Raw genomic sequence first — 13,861 nt, 5'->3', positions numbered from 1 at the left:
CAGGTAAGGTTGAACCAAAATCAACAGAAAGCAGGCCCATATAGAGTTTGTGTCTTCCACAAGCTTAAGACTCAGATGGCTAATGCTGTTAATAGCCTCATCAGTGCCTTCCTGTGTCTGCATGCACATTGGAAATCCTCTAACAATAGAATTATAACAGCTTTAAATACAAAAACCATGTATTTTTCCAAGCATTTTCCTACAACTGTCACTTTCTGGGAACTGTGTAATTAAATATTATTTATTTATTCGTTTACTTTTCAGAGGCCCCTGCCTGTTGGAAAATATTGTAGCACTGGAGTCAACTCATTAGCAAAGCTGAGTTGATTTGAACTTAGCCAATCTGATCTTAGCTGATATACCAAAGATTATTCCTTAAATATCCTGCTGAGCATTTAACATTGACCATGATAAGATGCATCCATGATACGGCTAGCACATTCACAAAAGGTCCAAAAGGGGACAAAAACCTAGCCTGACAGGGTCACAAGCTAACGTACTTCCGTGCTAGTCCCAAGACTGGATAAATGGAAGAGTTGTGTTAGGAATGGCATGTGGTGTAGAAACATGTGACAAAACAAATATGCAGGTCCCTCTGCTGTGGCCACCTCTTGGGAAATAAGGGAGCAGTCAAAAGTAGCTCAGCATTAACACTAAAGAGCACACAGCTAACGCCCAAAGCCTCTTAGCGATGTTAGCGAGACGGTCAATTTGTTTCATTGTGTTGTTTTTTTTTAACCATCTTCCCACTTCTCACCTTTGGCAGTGTAAACGATGACGTAGCCACCATGATGGCACCCATTAGCTTGTAAAGTTCCTCTGGGTATTTTTACCGTCAGCACCTTGGCAACATAAGAGGTCCACTCTCAGTAGACAGCGTTGGGCTGTTTAGCTACGCTACATTAGCACTCTGCTTCAGACTGATAGCTGCGTCTGTCACTGCCTACACTCTGCCTAAATAGTCCTTATAATGTTTTACTTCTGTGTCTATTCTATGCTTGGGTTTTTCTCTTGTAAGAAAGACAACAATTCACCTTTTGCACCTTACTGCAGCTGTCTGTGGGTGGTGGTGCTGAAGCACGAGCTAATTGAGCCGCACGGTTTTCTCAGTGCTGAAACATTTGAACTCGACTTGCTCCCTGTCTAATTTTGAGTTCTTCTGAACATTCGTACCTGACAAAATGCTTGGATAAATAAGTTTCTGTTTATGCATATATAGGATATGAAAGGTAAGCAAACGGTTTCACTTCTGCACCCTAGCAAAGGATTGGAGTGTTTACCGTTTTGTGTTTACACCTCTACTCCACTTCATTTCAAAGGGAAGTCTTGTTGGCAACTTTTTAATCCTTTATTTATATGACTGTACTAGTTTGTCCACAAGATGTATTCAGAGTTTATAGAGCTTAAGATTGCAGGTCAAAGAAAATTAAAGCTGAGGTGTTTCACTGATTGATTACACATGAATTCAAAATGATCTCTCTCTCTTTTTTGTGTTTAAGACTTTTATCCTTAGTTCCAGTTTTTGGATGTGAAATTTGGGGATTTGGGTTGCTTGTTAGACAAAGTATCCCTGCAATGGTCTCGCTTTGTTATCTAAAACCATTTTCTGAAGTTTTACAATCCAAGCAATCAGTTAATTGAGAATAGATTAGTCTGTAATGAAAATTATCATTAGCTGCAGCGTGATCTGCAACAGATGGGCTCTATTATCATCAGTAACAAAAACAAAATGCTGGTTTTATTTTAAAGTGTGAGTTAAAAAATGACATGAGTACTTTTAATTTTTATATTCAGACTTTTAATGTATTTTTAATGTTTTTTCAGTGTATCTTTTGTACTTTTGCCCATGTAAATATCTGAAAACGTTACCTTACAGTTATACATTTTCAAATGGCTTCAAAAAACAGTACGTCAACGTATAGACATGTGCAGTAGAGATCATTTCAGAAGTGTATCCATGCAAACCAATCTGATTATCGATCAATATAACCAACCTGTCCCTATCAGAAGGAACTTTTGATCCAAAGGAGCGTGATCGGGTCCGAATGTCCTGTTTGGCATGTTTACATGAAGCATTTTTAGTCCTGTCTGACTTTTAATCTGGTTACTTGCCCTAAAATGACACTTAGACTGACCAACATTTTCAAAATGGACAAAGTGGAGTCATATAGAATAAATGATGTCTGAGGCAATAAACTCATTAGAAAGGGGTTGACTGAAGGCCATCGTCCCATAAGTAAGTCCTATTGGAATGAAAGTGTTTGCATCCCCAGGCCTTTAAAAAAACGTAAATTTAAGGCACTTCTTAGCTTTACTTTTCAGACCCAAAAGTTACATCTGCCTTTTAAACTGTCTATAGTCCCCACAGGGAAGTACCCACATGTAGATCAAAATAAAAGCACTATTTAGCTATTCACAGAGCAATGGAGGCTAGTAATACTAAACCTTGAATATCAAAAACAAAGAAAAACAGGGACAAGCTGAAAGACCAAATCTGTATGCACTGACAGGGACTATATAACAGAAAAATGGGATTTTCAGTGTCTGTGAAACCATCCTTCACCACATCAGCTTTCATTATGACTTTCACTCTTGTGGTCACAGTTTAGTCCACTCTCATTTAAAACATTTTGCTGCTGGCCCCCTGTCACAGAATCCAAATTAACACTTGGCTAAAAGGAGGCACCAACAGGGACATATTGGTTCCCTGCTGTAAAAGTGTTGGACTCCAGCATCAGGATTAAAAGCAATGATTGAATTAGTCACCATCGCAGAGGGAGGCAGGGTTATGAGGAGGAGTGGAGGGGGGGCAAGCCACAGTCATACAATCGTGTTCAACTGGCAAAATTTTCTGCTCTCTGACAGAAGCATCGCTGATGATTTATCTGTCTCCGTCCTTGCTAGTCTGTAAATGTATTGTGTAGGATGTTTCTCAGTGAGCTGCTGCATCAGCTAGACAATCCTCACGTACGGAATAGTTTCTCTTCTCTGCAGAAAATGCAAAAATAGTCTTAAATCCTGGATTTCTGGCTAATGAGTCTTTTGGTTTGCAGTAATAAAAGCACTCATCTCAGCCTTTAGAACTGGAGTACTTCACTTCCCGATACAGCACAAGAACACACTTGATGACTCACATATCCTCAGCCTAATGCAGGAAGACAAAACACAAAAACCCCCACAAGCCACTTAAAATCAAGGACCCACGTTAAAATACATCAACCCTGTTTTTCATACTATAGCAGTGAGTGATGAAATAAGGTGTAACGAGACTGTGCTGATTAAGCAGTGCTTGGATTAAGCTCGAGGTCTGATGTTAAAAACATGCCGTACTACATGTTAATAGTACATTACAGACCACTGTACTTATTACTGGTCTAGCAGGAAGAGATGCAGGGTTGGTGATTTTATCCCTCGTTACGACTCACTAATTGCTCAGTTCAGAGAGGACACGTTCACGCTGAAAGCGGCACGGCAAGAAAAAATTCACAGCTCTCATTTCTTGGAACAGAGCCAGTGAGGGGGGGGGGGGGAGGTACCACAAAAGTGGGTGGTTGAGGCTGCTGCAATACATTGCAATATCATCCAACAAGTACTTTGTACTACTACTGTTTATCTTGCGATTAACTGTACTTGACGAAAGAAGTGGAGTGGTTTGCCTTTAAAGGTTTTTCTCCTGTAATTGATTATGTGACTGGTTGCTTACAAGATCGCTGTGTTGCTATATAACAACAGTGTTTTCGTCTGAATCCCTAAGGAGAAAACGTCTCACTGGCAATTTGCTTAAAGTTCCTCATTGTGGTTTCATTCCTGTCTTAATTAGGAGGTCATATATATCAGAGCTTTGTTTTTGTATATACATTTTAAGGCAAAGCTAACAGCAGAGATAGGAGAAGAGAACTTCAAGGAAAAATCTCATAACAGTAAAACCTCACTTGTCATCCATGATTTTCTTACCTGCTGGCAATCAAGCTTTTACTTCTTGGTTAAGATCATCGTGCACTCAGCTCGTGCATCACTCTTGGTTGGGCTGTTATGTTGCCTTTGCTTAGAAACATTCAAAGCTGCATTGGTACAAATGGTGATAGTCGAGTCGAACAGAGTTTGCACTTTACCATCGCATTCTTGCCTTTTTGTACAACAATCCAGGAGAAAGTAAGGTGTTATACTACTCGTTACATTACTTTTGCATTTCTCTGTAAACTGACCTGAAACACATTGTCTCATAATTACCAAGACAACGTGATTCGTATTACAGTCCAACACAAATCCCTATCCTAATGAGGACACATATGATATTTGTCTTAGTATTTAGGTATGAACACAAAGCCGACAACACAAAGCAAAGATGAAAACCAGCACAAAGAGACTATAACGTTGCTGTCACAGTGATTCTACTTTAGAAATATGAACAGGTAGAAACAGAGGATGCAGTCTGACTGCTCATCCGTTTGTTACCTGTTGAAATTCAGGTTCTGGCTGTTTGGCTGGGGTCTGCGTTCAATCAGCTTTATCATCACTCTGGGCTCTTTGCCTGCTTAGCATTAGCATGCTGTCTGTGCAGATGCTTGCAAAGAGCAAGACGTTGTTGTAGTTGTAGGCGTTTCTGTCATTTCTTTCCTATCTCCTGCGTACTTGGCTGATTGTTATGCAAGAAAATTTCTTCAGTCAGCTGTTGCCATTTTTTTTTTATTAGTAGCTGTGATTTGAAAGCAGTAATGTTTCACAGGACTGGACAGGAGACTGATTGGAGGGTAGCAAGTTTTAATCTGGTCCTACGTATCTTGCTAAAGAGTGGGATAGGTTGACTTCTTCACTTTCTATAAAAATCATTGTGTGTCACTGCATGGTAAATAGTTACACCCAATATTGTTAGTGACACTAGTAGGTTATTTCAAGCTAAATGCTAACAGCTGCATAGCGCTAAAGTGCTAATATTAAGCAAGTATGTCTTTGATTCACCCTGGCATGTGGTTAATATGTTGGATCAACACCACCACAAACAAGAGTAACCCACAGATGGGTTGTTTGTGACACTGACCCCTGGTGACAGCAAACAGTTACAACATGTCTGTTATAGAAGCACAGCAGAAGCATTTCGGAGTCCTAATGGGCTGAACATTGGCAGTGCGTTGGTAGACCGTGGGGTGCTGCAGACTGCTCATCTTCCTGCAGAGAGCGCCTGTTGCCAAATGGAGGCAGTGCCAAAGGTATGTGGTACAACTGGACGGTGAGCCACTCTTCTCTTGCTTGTGTTTTAGGTGGTCCACCACCCAGAGTGAAATGATAAACTACAAAAAGCTGAAACAATAAAACGTGTCCAGTGCAGCCCCTGTTTCTCGTGTTCCTGGTGAACTCCACTGTTGCTCCATTCCTTGTTCCAGCCCACTCATCAACCAATCATCATTTGACCAATGCGCAGTCAAACTATGTGGGTTTTTGGACAACTGCATGCGAACACATTTGCATAGACAAATAACTATGCAAATGGACACAACTGTGGGAACATGAAACAAGTGTAAGGGAACAGCTAAAAGGAGCATCTTATAGCTAAAATATAGCAAAAACTAACATTCTGGACCAGTTTAAATCTTAATACACTGATGGGAAAAAAGATTAGAGATTAGCAAAGTAGTTATGATTCATCGTGTGAGGGACATGAACATCAACGGCAAAGCGGTCATGCCAACACGCACGTCACAATTATCGATCACCGAGGTACATCCAAGACATTCACATTTGCCTTCTGCAGACTGTAGGTTCTTTAACATTTGTTTTTGGGTTGTTTTTTTTCAAATTGCAAGAAGTATTTAAGAAAAAGCTGTTGCACAAATCAAAACAAAAGCTTTTTCGTCTTTTCTGATGGAAAAACTCTTATTTCATATTTTTACAGCCTTTTTTTCTTGTTTCCAGATGTGCACCTCGCCAGTTGCTGCTTTTTCATTCTACTAATGAAAAAGAGTGTATGTTTAATCTTTGATTTGAAATGAGTGGAAACGGGAGCACATCCACACACACACATACACCACACATACCTGTACTCAGCTCGCAGGCTTTAGGGTCAACGCAATATCACCTTTAATTTTCTCACCGGTGCAATATCTGTGAAAGCAATATAATGCAGGATCACAAGGCAGGTAGTGTCTGTGCAGGCTAGGTTCATGAAAGTGTGTATCACGGTGTCGAGAGTAAGGTGAGAAGAAAAGATGAAAACAAGTTGAATTGGAGGAGAAAGATAAAGCATGTAGTGATGGATGGACGCGAGAAGATACTCCAAGGATAAAGAGAGATGGAGAGAGAGAGAGAGAGAGAGAGAGACAGAGAGAGCGAGAGAGAGCGAGAGGCGGGCTGAACACCAGCCATCAAATACAGGAAGCAGAGCCAGTTGTGACGCACTAAGGCACCAAGGCGGTCAAGATAAAGTGTCAGAAAAAAGTCCAGGATGCAGAGAAACATGACAATCACCCATCTTCCCTCATTTCTTCAGCTCTTGCGAATCCTGTAGATAAGAAGAGTATAAAGACCACAAACTGCAGGTGAGTGTTTGTCCTTTTTGTTTGTACCTCATTTGAAGTTATCTTAACAACTCCGTTGCCTGTTACAACGATATAGAAATCCCCGTGGGGGAATCCAAACACAGCCTAAACACATCTAAACAGCCTCCCTGGCGTCTGTATTCTGCTGAACATAAATTTCTAACAGGGCAATATTGTGACAGCGCTGTTAATCGTAAAATCAATTTTTGTCGAGAGGACCAGAGAGGATATTAAACATATTAAAGATAATTAGAAAGCATGTGCTGAACATTCTTATCATATCAGGGATTCAGTGAACTGATTGGGCTGCTGCTAGTTGCTATAGATGAAAGCCAACAACTGTCTTTTCTTTATGTAGAGATACAAAACACATAGGATGCAAACATCCAATCAAAGTTATATTAATGTTAAAAGTGCTGAGCTTTTGTACTTGAACCTAAGCTTCTTCTTCTTTTTTAAATCAGAAACTTGAAATTTTATCATGTCAAGGTTGGACATTACAGTAGCCAAGGGCAAGGTATGCCTGCATTTATTCTCCAGCAACAGCTGCCTGGGCTGAAGCCAACTTGTAATGCCATGAGACTACTTTGGGGGGATTGTTTTTAAATTAGATGTCTTAATTATACTGAAGTCTAAAATTACATGTGATTATGCGTGAGTGAGCGGCAGGCAGCTATCATCTAGCTGTCTGCTTGGTGTCACCTCAGTTAATTGAAGTTGCTGACAGATAATAGGGTTCACAGTGCAGTTGTGCTGTCGAAGAGATAGTTAAAGAAAGTCTGCACTCCAACTTCAGTGAGGGAATTTCTGCTATTATTCTATTTACATCTGTTACTAATGTGCCACACTATGAATGCAGCTAATATTAGCTAATGACATGTAGTTCTTGGCCAAAACTGCAGCGCACTGACTGATACATGATATCATGGGGGCTACGTCTTATATATAAAGCTAATTGCCAAGCTTCAAACAGCAGGATCCTATAGTTCTCACAAAGGAGCAGCATCTTTAGTATCATCATCCCTGCCTCATAGATGAATGTATTATTTAACTTCAACAACCGTTAATTATGAACTGTTTGCATTTTTAATTCAGATTTTTTAAAAATCACAACACTAGTTGATCCCATCAGATGTTAAATATCAAACTTCCTACTTTCTACTTTTACAGATTCCTGACTGGCTCCATAGTGTAGCGGATAATGCGCTCACCTAACATATAAAAGATCCTTTTAGAACAGAAGGAGCTACAAATCTCTGGGAGGGTTGTGTCAGGAAAGGCATCTGGTGTAACAATATGTCAAATCAAATATGCAGATCCATCTGCTTTGTCGAACCACGTGCTGCAGCTTAAAGAGCCTTTACCCTTTTCTGACGCATGAGTGTTTAAGGAATCCTTTAAAATTCACACTGTCTCCTTTTTCTTTTTCCATCAGGTTTATATTAGTTGAGGAACCTGCTGTCCAGTCACCACGATGCCGATACCTAACTGCACCTTCAACTCTCTTGCAGCCATTTTAACTGGTGACAGAGAACTCAGTGACTTAGGATGCCCCGATTCTGCTGTGGTGTGTGGAATGAATATCTCCTGGGTGTTGACGAACGCCACTCAAAAAGATCTGGAAGAAAAGCTTTGCTTGACTGAGGACAAGTACCTATCCAAAAATCTGGGGGAATCAAAATCCCCCATGTTTCTCCCTGTCTGTGTCACTTACCTCACCATCTTCATCGTGGGTGTCCTGGGCAATTCCCTGACCTGTGCGGTCATTTTACGCTACAGGGTGATGCAAACGCCAACCAATTACTACTTGCTGAGCCTGGCTGCGTCCGACCTGCTGGTGCTGCTTCTGGGGATGCCGTTAGAGATCTACGAGATGTGGCAGAACTACCCCTTCCTGCTCGGAGAAGGGGGATGCTATTTTAAAACCTTCCTATTTGAAACTGTCTGCTTTGCTTCCATCCTCAATGTCACTGCGCTCAGTGTGGAGCGCTACGTGGCGGTGGTGCACCCCCTCAAAGTCAAGCATTTGACCACACGTGCTCACGTTAAGAGGGTCATCCTCATGTTGTGGGGGCTGTCCATGCTGTGCGCTTTGCCAAACACCAGTCTGCATGGGATCGAAGTGCTGCCGCCACAGTTTGGTCGACAGTTTCCCCGATCTGCTATCTGCCGTATGTACAGAATTTATATTTTAGTTTTACTTTATATGGTCTGCAGATATGCTAGAAGCTCTCTGGTAATGTAAGCGTGTTCACCTGCTGATGTAAAGCAGGTATAAGGGTTACTCTTTACCACTCAGTACAGTAAGATGTCAAAAACCAATGGTTTTCATTCATAAACCAAAGTGTTGGGCTTGGTGATGGTGCTAGATAGAAAAAGTGAACCTTCCTGAGCTGCACATAGATAACTGGATGCCATCTGTAACAGTGATTATTCATTTTATCACTGTTGAAACACTACTCAAGTCCTGAACAATATCAGTAAATCTTGTCTGGGATCACTACTGTAAAGTTCGTCCCAGTACACTGAATACAGTACATGATACTACACTTTGGTAGCAGCAGTATTAACCTGGTTTGCCAGATTATGAGACCACAAATCCCTAGGGAGTTGTGTCAGGAAGGGTATCTGGCATATAACTGCTAAATCAAATATGGAGAACAACCTGCTGTTATGACCCTTTATGACTAAGAGAGCAGCTGAAAGTGGCTTTAATATTGCAAGAGGAAAAATCATTGGCAATCTACGTTATAGCTCCTGCAATATTTCAGTCTGGAACAAAGTAGTGGTTTTTCTAACAGACCATTACCAGACATTTTCATGGTTATAGTTTGGGTAAAAAAAACAAAAAACAAAACCCAGAAACCTGACCGCGTATTGGAAATAATTTACCTGAATTTAAGGAGCGGGACCACACCTCCATACATCTGACCTCCTGAGCACTACAAGCTATTCTTTCTTGTTTTCATGTCCCATCCTCCCTCCCTTTTTCAATTAATTCACTTCTCATTAAAACATGGGGATCTGCCTGACCCAGGAGCCGCCGTCAGTCCCCTCTGAGGCCTTTCCCAAACCGCACCTTCAATTTATACTCAAACCATCTGCTATTATCTTCTAGAAACACTGTCAAACCTAAATGAGGATGTGGTCCCAGCTAGCGAATTAACAGTTAAAAGTAATGGTATACCTGGAATTGTGATCTATTATCATTTTCAAGCATGAGCTCTGGATAATATTCAGGGAATTGAGCTGAAGCATTGTATGAAGTTACCGTTTTGAATATACAACAGACAGATAGAAGAGAATTTTCTTTAGACGTCTTCTTCGGTTGCTTCGGTCGCTGTCTTATTGCTGTGATCACCCAAAGTTTGCATGGAAGTGATGCACTGGCCAGCTACTCTCTGAGGTGTAGGTAATCTGCAAAAAGGATGGCACAAACTGAAAATGAAGACCATTTGCCTTCAAAGTAAAAATGATGCATTTTGAAGCATGTTGACTGCAGTGCTGAGGCACAACCTTTAATCTAAAGGTGAACCTACTCCATTTTCATGTTTGTGTCTCACTTTTTCAAGTTTTACTCCAGCTTGAGTAGCGGTTAACAAGCATCTGCAAAGAAACATGAAAAACTACAGGTAGCAGTTACAATCTGCTAGAAATCAAAGCAATCTCTCAGAGGTTTTTGATGCAGCACCGTCTTTGTCTGGATTTCACCCAGCCAGAGCAAGCAACCTCCAGGAAACACTTCCAACTAGTCGGGAAACAAATATTTTTCCCTAGCAACCAGTACTGTGTACATGATGTCACATGAGAAACCTCGAAGAAAGCTGCCAGGTTAAAGTCTGTGTCAGACATTTTCATTTGCACTGCTCAGATTTATTCTGTTTCTCTTGCTATCCTATCTTATATGTATCCTCAGATCTGGTCAAACCCATCTGGATGTACAACTTAATCATCCTGATCTCCACGCTGGTCTTCTTCCTGCTCCCCATGCTGATCATTAGCGTTCTCTACCTGCTCATTGGCTTGAGGCTGCGCAGGGAGAGGGTGCTGACCACGGTGGATACTAACTGTGGCTTCGGTTCTGAAAGTATCTCCAGCTCCCACAATCAGAGGCTGAGCAAACGAAATGTGCAAGTAACCAAAATGCTATGTAGGTGTTATTTTACTATATTTTTATTGTAAATTAAATTGGCAACAACCCTAACCCTACAAAAATCAAGACCCCATAGTCAACATTTCTGAAATGTTTGCGTTTAAATTGACTATTTTAAGATTATTTACAATATTTTGCTTAACTAGTCATCTGCCATTAGAGACTTTACTGTTGTCCCAAAACAAAATTTATGTGCCCCATGAATCACATTCATTGTTCCATCTGCTCTAGGTGTGCTGGTGGTTGTCTTTGGCCTGTGTTGGGCTCCCTTCCACATCGATCGCTTGATGTGGAGCTACATCAACACATCATACGAGCAGCACCGCAGGATCTTCGAGCATGTCCACGTCATCTCTGGAGTTCTCTTCTACCTGAGCTCCGCCGTCAACCCCATCCTCTACAACCTCATGTCCACCAGGTTCAGAGAAATGTTTAGCCACATTACCTGCTACTCTAACAGCTGGAGAGAACACTTGAGGAGCTTCCAGATGACTCAACGCAGCACCCTGCGTGAAAAAACATCCCAAAGTAACAAAATGACTTCTGGAGCCTTTTGAGCCTTTAGGAGACAAAGGAAGTAAAGGAAAAACTGAATAAACAAGAGTTCTGCACCAAGCACCACTAACATTATGGAAAACGATGTTCCTGCATTCATATAGATCTCGAACACAACCAGAATCTGTCTTAGCAGCTGATCTGACTCACAATAAACACAATTCACAGGCTATTGCCCACAAAACTACAAATATTACACTAAAATCTGACAAATACTGTAGGGGGAGCAGCAGGTCTTGTAAACTGTGGATGGACAGAAACAGACGGTCCTTCAGCCGGATGAGCTAAAAGATGGTTTCTGAGGCTCCTCACCTTAAGAGAAAACAAGCATATTTCCATCCTGCATGCTTTTACTGTATAATCATTTTTATCAAACAAGTCCCAGAGTGTAAAAACAACAATAACTCAAATTACATTTAGAGTGAAGACCAACAAGACCGCACACTGAGGTTGCTGCACTGCCACATAGATGATGCAGCAGCATTTTTATGTATTGGCAACGCATCCCATCAAATGCATCAAAAGTAAACGTTTTCTATTGGAAATGGAGGTGAATGTATTTATTACATACATACTGTGTAATGCAATGAATAATATTTCCAGGCTTGCCTATATGCTGCTCTACAGCCCATTAACACATTCCTAGCAGCAGTAACACTGAATACATTTGTCTGTGAATGAAAGCCAACGAAGTGTACATGAAACGGTTTGATATTTATAACCACTACGGACGCTAATCATGACACACATGCCTCACAAGTATTTACATTATATTCTGAAAATACTAAAGAATCATTGATATTATGTAGCAGTTGCCACAGAGGTTCCACATATATTGATACGTATATTATGGACTTGTATACAATGTACATGACTAGTAACTCTACATATTGCTTAAGTTTTCACTGCAGCATAATTTGACATATGGTTATCAGTCCCATTCATTTTCTGCTTTGCTGGTATAAGCGGTGCTATTGTTTACGTATTGCTTTAATTACTTTTTGATGCACAATGTGTACATATGACATGTTAACAATATCTTTATATGGTGTGCACCATTAAAACAGACCTGATTTTGAATATCAGTGCTGCTTGTAAGATGTATAAGCAGGCCCACTCAGAAAGAAAAGATCACACCGAGTCTTGTCTTCTTTGGATTCCTATAGTGCAACCGGCCCCGGGAGGCAAAGGTCTTCTGTGTATACATCGCAGTAAAAGTGTCGGGGCGAACAATTCGAGTAACAAGGCATGCCGAAAGCCACGAGAACCTTCTGCCCGGATGTCTCATCTCAACTTTAGGTGACGCACAGCGCGGAGGAAAAAATTCATTTGTATACATGGAGAAGATGATGATGAGGGGTAGAAGCTAGGAGGAAAGATGATGTCACCGGGTCAATAATATGGAACAAAGAATTAATGAATGATTAGATGAAGCAGGATGTGAAAGCAGACAAAGATGAGCCATCTGTTCAATACTGACAAATCACTTTGGAATGAAACAGCGTTATCAGTGTGCCACACCAGCACAGATGAAGGGCCCTCTACCCACAGCTTCCATCAACATAACAAAATGCAGCGTTTACGCACTGGCTATGCAAATTGGCCCATTAAAAAAAGGGTGCATCACAGCGTCGCCCAAATAATTACAGACACTCAAGACCGGGGTTATGATTGACTCCTGTGGGACTTTAATGTGACACTTCGAGGCAGGCAACATCATTTACCTTTGAAAGATTTTTTTTAAATTAAGACATTAAAGGACAGATCAGAGAAATTAGAAATTCAATGTGTTTCATTTTCACTCACAGAAATATGGAATCATCCTCATGATGAAAGTCACGAGGCCCAAGAATTGGAAACAATAGAAAGTTCATGCGATGCTCAGTGGGAGTTCTGGGAAGGAAGACTGGTGAGAGACACTAATCATCCGATCAAACTCAACAGACACGGGACTTTGAAAAGGTAATTTATATCCATCATCCTGACACGACAAGAGCTGTGACTCCCAAAATAACAAACGGTAGTGAGTTACGAGTTTGAGTTTAGAAATCTAATTGGCTCTGCAACAACGGTAAACTTAAAGGCCACTTCTATTACAGTAGAAGATGAGGAGAGATGGAAACTTAAAGGCTACAGTGCTACTCAGACCTTTTTTAATAGCAAAGTGATAATTGGAAATGTACTAGGACAGGAGATAATGTCAAGGCGCAGAGCAGTATCAGAGACAAGAAGGATATGGAAGTGGAGATATGATTTCCTGCCAAGAGGATGATGTGAAGAGCTTCATAATGAGATGAGGTTAAGTATATTGTGAGAATGGGGACTGACATAGATGGGCTGTCTCAAACTCAAAGGTCTCTCTTACATTAATAACAGTTGAGAAAAACGTTACTCCAAGTGTCATTGACCTGATGTGTTGAGGAGAGGCCAGAGCACGATGAAGCGACACCTTAGTACGCCAGCGCCGGGGTCAGCTCAAGGAGGATTTGCATTTACTAAGCAGTAGAATGAAGCAAGATAGCTGTCAGGTTTAAGGTACTTAATCCACTTGCAAAGACTTTCCAGCAGGCTTCTATCAGTCGAACAACCGTGACTGACTGAGCCATTTGCAAACACTCCA

At 41.0% G+C, this 13,861-nt stretch overlaps 1 protein-coding gene across 1 annotated transcript; it reads left to right on the top strand.

Annotated features, from left to right (window-relative positions):
- Window positions 1–6,409: 6,409 nt before the first annotated feature.
- On the top strand, window positions 6,410–12,356 carry LOC146367308 (neuromedin-U receptor 1-like). The gene is made up of 4 exons (XM_084913545.1): window positions 6,410–6,533; window positions 7,969–8,704; window positions 10,450–10,683; window positions 10,918–12,356. Exons 2-4 carry the CDS (start codon window positions 8,008–8,010, stop codon window positions 11,241–11,243), a joined length of 1,257 nt encoding a protein of 418 aa, XP_084769671.1. The 5' UTR covers window positions 6,410–6,533; window positions 7,969–8,007; the 3' UTR covers window positions 11,244–12,356.
- The last annotated feature ends 1,505 nt before the right edge of the window (window positions 12,357–13,861 follow it).

This window comes from Perissodus microlepis, chromosome 18 (genome assembly GCF_051167445.1).
Source record: "Perissodus microlepis isolate ML-2025 ecotype Zambia chromosome 18, ASM5116744v1, whole genome shotgun sequence".
Lineage (NCBI taxonomy): Eukaryota > Metazoa > Chordata > Actinopteri > Cichliformes > Cichlidae > Perissodus > Perissodus microlepis.
Note: the sequence above shows the minus strand (reverse complement) of the source record. Positions and strands in the feature narration are given on the sequence as shown.